Source organism: Trichechus manatus, unplaced genomic scaffold (assembly GCF_000243295.1).
Source record: "Trichechus manatus latirostris isolate Lorelei unplaced genomic scaffold, TriManLat1.0 scaffold00126, whole genome shotgun sequence".
NCBI classification, from domain to species: domain Eukaryota; kingdom Metazoa; phylum Chordata; class Mammalia; order Sirenia; family Trichechidae; genus Trichechus; species Trichechus manatus.
The window spans coordinates 7,035,849-7,040,980 of record NW_004444062.1 but is presented as its reverse complement, the minus strand read 5'-3'; the positions used below and the strand labels follow the sequence as shown (position 1 = coordinate 7,040,980).

Here is a 5,132-nt window from a genome sequence, read left to right as displayed (position 1 = left end):
TCGCTCTAACATTCTCTGTCAGTTTTCTCATTCCATTTGGTGTTTGACTGAGTTCTTTATCTCTTCATTTGATGTTTTAGGGTTTCAGGATTGTTGTTTTCTCTGTTCGGCTTAGTTTTTCGGATCTTTGCTGTGGAGGGACGGCGTGGTGCTTCTGCCTAAGCCCCATTTTGCCGGAAGCTCTGGGCATCGTTATATTTGTTTAGCATTTATTTTCTTGTTTATCCAGTGGGTAATATTACTTATGTCAGAATACTTTATGAAAATTTACTATTTAAATATATAACATGTGTAAATTAATTCCTAGGTTCTCCCTACTAGTGAAAGCAGCCAAATGATCACCTTTACATTTGCTAATGGGGGTGTGGCCACCATGCGGACCAGCGGGACAGAACCCAAAATAAAGTACTATGCAGAACTGTGTGCCCCACCTGGAAACAGGTATGTTGTTAATGGCACCTGGCTTGATTTTTATAACCTGAACTTCCAAATTGGTTCTTTTCAAATTGTAAGTGAAATTTTTCACCTTTCCAATATGTAGTTTAATTAGAAATGCTGTTTCAAAACCTGAGCAATATTTGTAAGTGATATTGACAGTTGCTTGAAGCATCCAAAGACAAGACTGCTTGCTTACTTATTTGTAGACAATTCTGCAATTCCTTTATTCTCTCCTAACTTTCTTTATATGGGAATGTTTCCTGACTAATTTCAGTAATAATAATAATACTTCCTTTTTCTAAATATTTATTATTTGAGGCTAGCATGAAAGAGTTCTCCCTTTTTCTCCTGCAATCTTCTGTGTGTCTGATAGAATATATTAAAATCCATTTCATGTGCACTCAACAAATATCTTTGAGTATCTACCATGCACAAGTCTGCTGGACCCCAGGGAGGATAAGAGCCACCCCAGAAAGAGTCTTTGCTGTCAAAGAGCTGATAACCTGGTAGCTTCAGTGCCATGTTTCTGTGACCTTGGCCAAAGGTTTGACTTGGTCTCTTTCTAAAAACCATAACCCTTTGAACATTATCAGCCTTGGTGCATGTAGTTTCCACGTGTAAATGTGATATTGCATACTTGTCTGGCACTCAGTTAACCGGTGCTTCCATATTCAGAATATAGCTGAGAATCAAAAAAAAAGAGATTGTTTTAAGATGAATTAAGTCAACCCTGTCCAGTAGAAATAAAATGTCACGTATGCAATTTGAAATTTTTATTAGCCATAATTTTTAAAATATGAAAAGAAACATATGAAATTAATTTTAATAATATGTTTTATTTAACTTAGTACATCCAGAATTTATCATTACAAATAAAAATTATTAAGATGTTTTATACTCTTTTTTTTTCATACTAATCCTTTTGTATTCGTTCAGTATTTTATACTTCACCATATCTCAATTTCATGCTAATCTGTCATTAGAAATGTTTGCTCTGTATTTAGATTTCATAAAACTTACAGTTGAAAAAGTAGAGTTTGATACCCAAGTTGTTCTAAACATAAAGTTTTCCAGTAACTGAACTAAGTGTCAGTTTTTATATTTTAATTTCAACTAATTAAAACTAAAAATTTAGTTCCTCAGTTGCAGTAGCCACATTTCAAGTGCTCAGTAGCCACATGTGATGGGTGGCTACCGGAGTAGACAGCACAGGTCTAGGTAGTTTTTATCATGTATACAAACCAAAGCTTTGCTCATAGAAGGGTTTTTCCAGTCATATAATCAAATTTGCATTACGTGGGTATAAAGCAGAGAAAAATCTCCAAATATCTTAAATTGGGAAGCCCGTAGCAGATTAAGTGCAGCAAGTTAGAGGGGTGGGGGAAGAATTGTTACAGTTGGATATTCCTTAGGCAGGGAGAAGTGACTGCTGTAGCAGAGAAGAAAATACTTTAAAAAACGAAACGCGGACCCAAAAAGTCAAAAAATACAGCACTTCAGGAGTTTTATCATAAAGGAAATAGCATTGTACATCTTCACAGTGCCTGAGTAGCAGCTTTGGTCCAACAGTCAGTCATGATTATTGTTCCAGATGTCAAGGTGTCTAGTAAAAGTATATTTAAGAAGTCTTGTGACTGTGTAATACATCTTGCTATAAATTCCCGTTCAAAATCTTTTCATGCTTAAAGGGAAAAACTCAACTATTAAGCCACTTGAGTGAACATATAAAACAATTCATTTTCTAAAAGTTCTAGATTACCAAAATTTTATTGTGATGTTGTGCTAGTATCAATATTTCCATGTACATGAAATAATAAGCTATTTGATACTGTATTAAGTATGATTTTCCATAGATATATCTTTGTGATTCTTATTCTCATTTAGAATTTTCATGTTTCTGTGTCTCATTCTTTTAAAAACAAATAGATCTAAGTTCCGCTTAAGGATGTATTTTCTATATATACTTGTCCTTTCCTTTTCATTATCCTGTGAAAATGAATCTCACATTTCAGAAAACTTGCCTTTGTAATAATAATAACACTATTTAATATTTTAAGTATCTGATATTTAAAATTTTTATATGGGTTAATTAGTAGACTTAAATTCAAATATTAATCTATAAATTGCTGAAAATACTTTGGAAATTTGTCCTTTTATTATACTCATTGAAATGTTGCTGCCATTTATTAAATGGAACATTAGGCACTAGGCCAGCCTGTGGGTATGCTGTCAGGGCTCAAAGAAAGCACCACCATGCCTAATGGTATAACAGCAGTATAGCTGTGGCTAAGGTGTCCTTGTTTTCTGATAACGTTAAATATTGTTACTCTATTTGATACCATGGATTTAATTTGTTCCTAGAATTCCATGACCTGCTAATCTTTTAGAATAGAAAAGCCTTTGTAATTATTCTGCTTCTAAAAGATTTTTTTGTTGGTGGAAATGTCTGGTTTTCTCCAACTTTTTATTTGGAAAAGTTTAAAACCTATAGAAATGCTGATATAATATCTATATGCTCTTATACAATGTCCGTATACTCTTATGTAATATCCATATACTCTTCACCTAGACCAGGGGTTGGCCAAGTTTTTCTGTAAAGAACCACATGGTGAATATTTTAGGGTTTGCAGGCCATGTAGTCTCTGTCACAACCACTCCGTTCTGTAGTTGAAGCATGAAAGTAGCCATATACATAAAGGTATGGCTGTGTTCCAATAAAACTTTATTTATAAAAGCAAGTTACAAACCATAGTTTGCTAACCTGACCTAGACTCATTGTGTAGTATTTTCTCTCTCACTGTATATATTATGTATTTATTCATTTTTGTTGGTTTTCTTTTCCCCTGAACCATTGAAAGTCTCAGACCTCATGATACTTCACTCCTAAATACTTCAATATGCATCTGTTAACAACAAGCTATAAGGAAAGGCACGCTGGAACTCTTGGGCATGAGCTGAAGCTGCATCCATAGGTGGAATTCCTTCTTCAGGGAAACTTCAGTCATGTTCTTAAGGCTTTTCAACTAATAGAATCAGGCCCACCCAGATTATCTAGGATAGCCTACTTTACCTAAAGTCAACTGATAAGACTTTAATCACATCCACAAAATACCTTCACAGCAACCCCTAGATTAGTATCCGATTGGATAACTGAGGACTATACCAAAACCAAACCCAAACCTGTTGCCGTTAAGTCGATTCCGACTCATAGCAACCCTATTGGACAGAGTAGAACTGCCCCATAGGGTTTCCAAGGAACAGCTGGTGGATTCAAACTGCCAACTCTTTGGTTAGCAGCAGAGCTCTTAACCACTTTGCCACCAGGGCTCCAAATAAGGACTATAAAACCCACTGCCATCGTGTGGATTCCGACTTGTAGACTCTGTAGGACAGAGTAGAGCTACCCTATAGGGTTTCCAAGGAGCAGCTGGTAGATTTGAACTGCTTGCCTTTTGGTTAGCAGCCAAACGCTTAACCACCACACCGCCAGGGCTCCAACTAAGGACTACAGCCTAGTCAAATTGACATATAAATTCAGACTTACCCAAAAGTCCCCAAAATAATGGGTTTTCTCCCAGTCAAGAATCAAATCTAGAACCCTGCACTGCATCTAGTTCTCCTTTAGCTTGACGGTTTTTCATGATGGTTAGAGAAAGGTAAGTGCCTAGTTCTGTGGGTTTTGGCAAATGCATAATGTCACATATCGACTGTTACAGTATCACACAGAAGAGTTACATTGCCCTTAAAGTACCCTGTGTGCTCCACCTTTTCACCACCCTCCTTCCCCTGAACTTCTGGCAACCACTGATCTTTTCACTGTCTCTATAATAACAATAGTTACGCCTTTTCTAGAATGTCATATAGTTGGAAGCATACAGCATATAGCCTTTTCAGACTGACCTCTTTCACTTAGCAATATGCATTTATGGCTCCTCCATGTAGCTTGATAGCTCAGTTCTTTTTATCACTGAATAATAGTCTGTTATGTGGATGTACCACAATTTATCCATTCATCTATTGAAGGACATCTTAGTTGCTTAGGGGTGTGTGTGTGTGTGTGTGTGTGTATATATATATATAATTAGCATATGTGCCTTCCTGAGAACTGTTGGTTTTTCAAAGTGTATTTATGGAGAAGGAAAAAAAAGACTTGTGTAATTTATATGTATTTATGAAACATGATTGTTTTATATGTTGCCAGTGGGGCTAAAAATAATTATAAATGACACTACATTTTTTGAGAACTTTGGCCCAGGTTCTGTGCTAACTGCAGTATATAATTTCTCTTAGTCTACATTACAGCTCTCTTGAGAAGATAATTTTACAAATGAGGAATCTGGGACTTAGACTACATCACTTGTCCAATGGCACACAGCTAGTAAATAGTAGAACCACATTCAGGGGACATCTAGGTCAGTTGGCATAACAAACCTTATTAGGAAAATATTCTGCATCCTACTTTGGTGAGTGGCGTCTGAGGTCTTAAAAGCTTGAAAGTGGCCATCTAAGATGCATCAATTGATCCCAACCACCTGGAGTAAAGGAGAATGAAGAACACCAAAGACACAAGGAAAGTATTAGCCCAGGAGACAGAAAGGGCCACATAAACCAGAGACTTCATTAGCCTGAGACCAGAAGAACTAGATGGTGCCCAGCTACCACCAATGACTGCTCTGACAGGGAACACAACAGAG

General features: G+C 36.4%; 1 protein-coding gene across 1 annotated transcript in view; it reads left to right on the top strand.

Annotated features, from left to right (window-relative positions):
• The window catches only part of PGM2 (phosphoglucomutase 2), a 72,490-nt gene that overhangs the window by 39,679 nt on the left and 27,679 nt on the right, over positions 1-5,132 (top strand). The window contains exon 13 of the mRNA XM_004384685.2: positions 308-441. Within this exon, the coding sequence (XP_004384742.1) occupies positions 308-441 (134 nt within the window). The remainder of the gene's footprint in view (positions 1-307; positions 442-5,132) is intronic.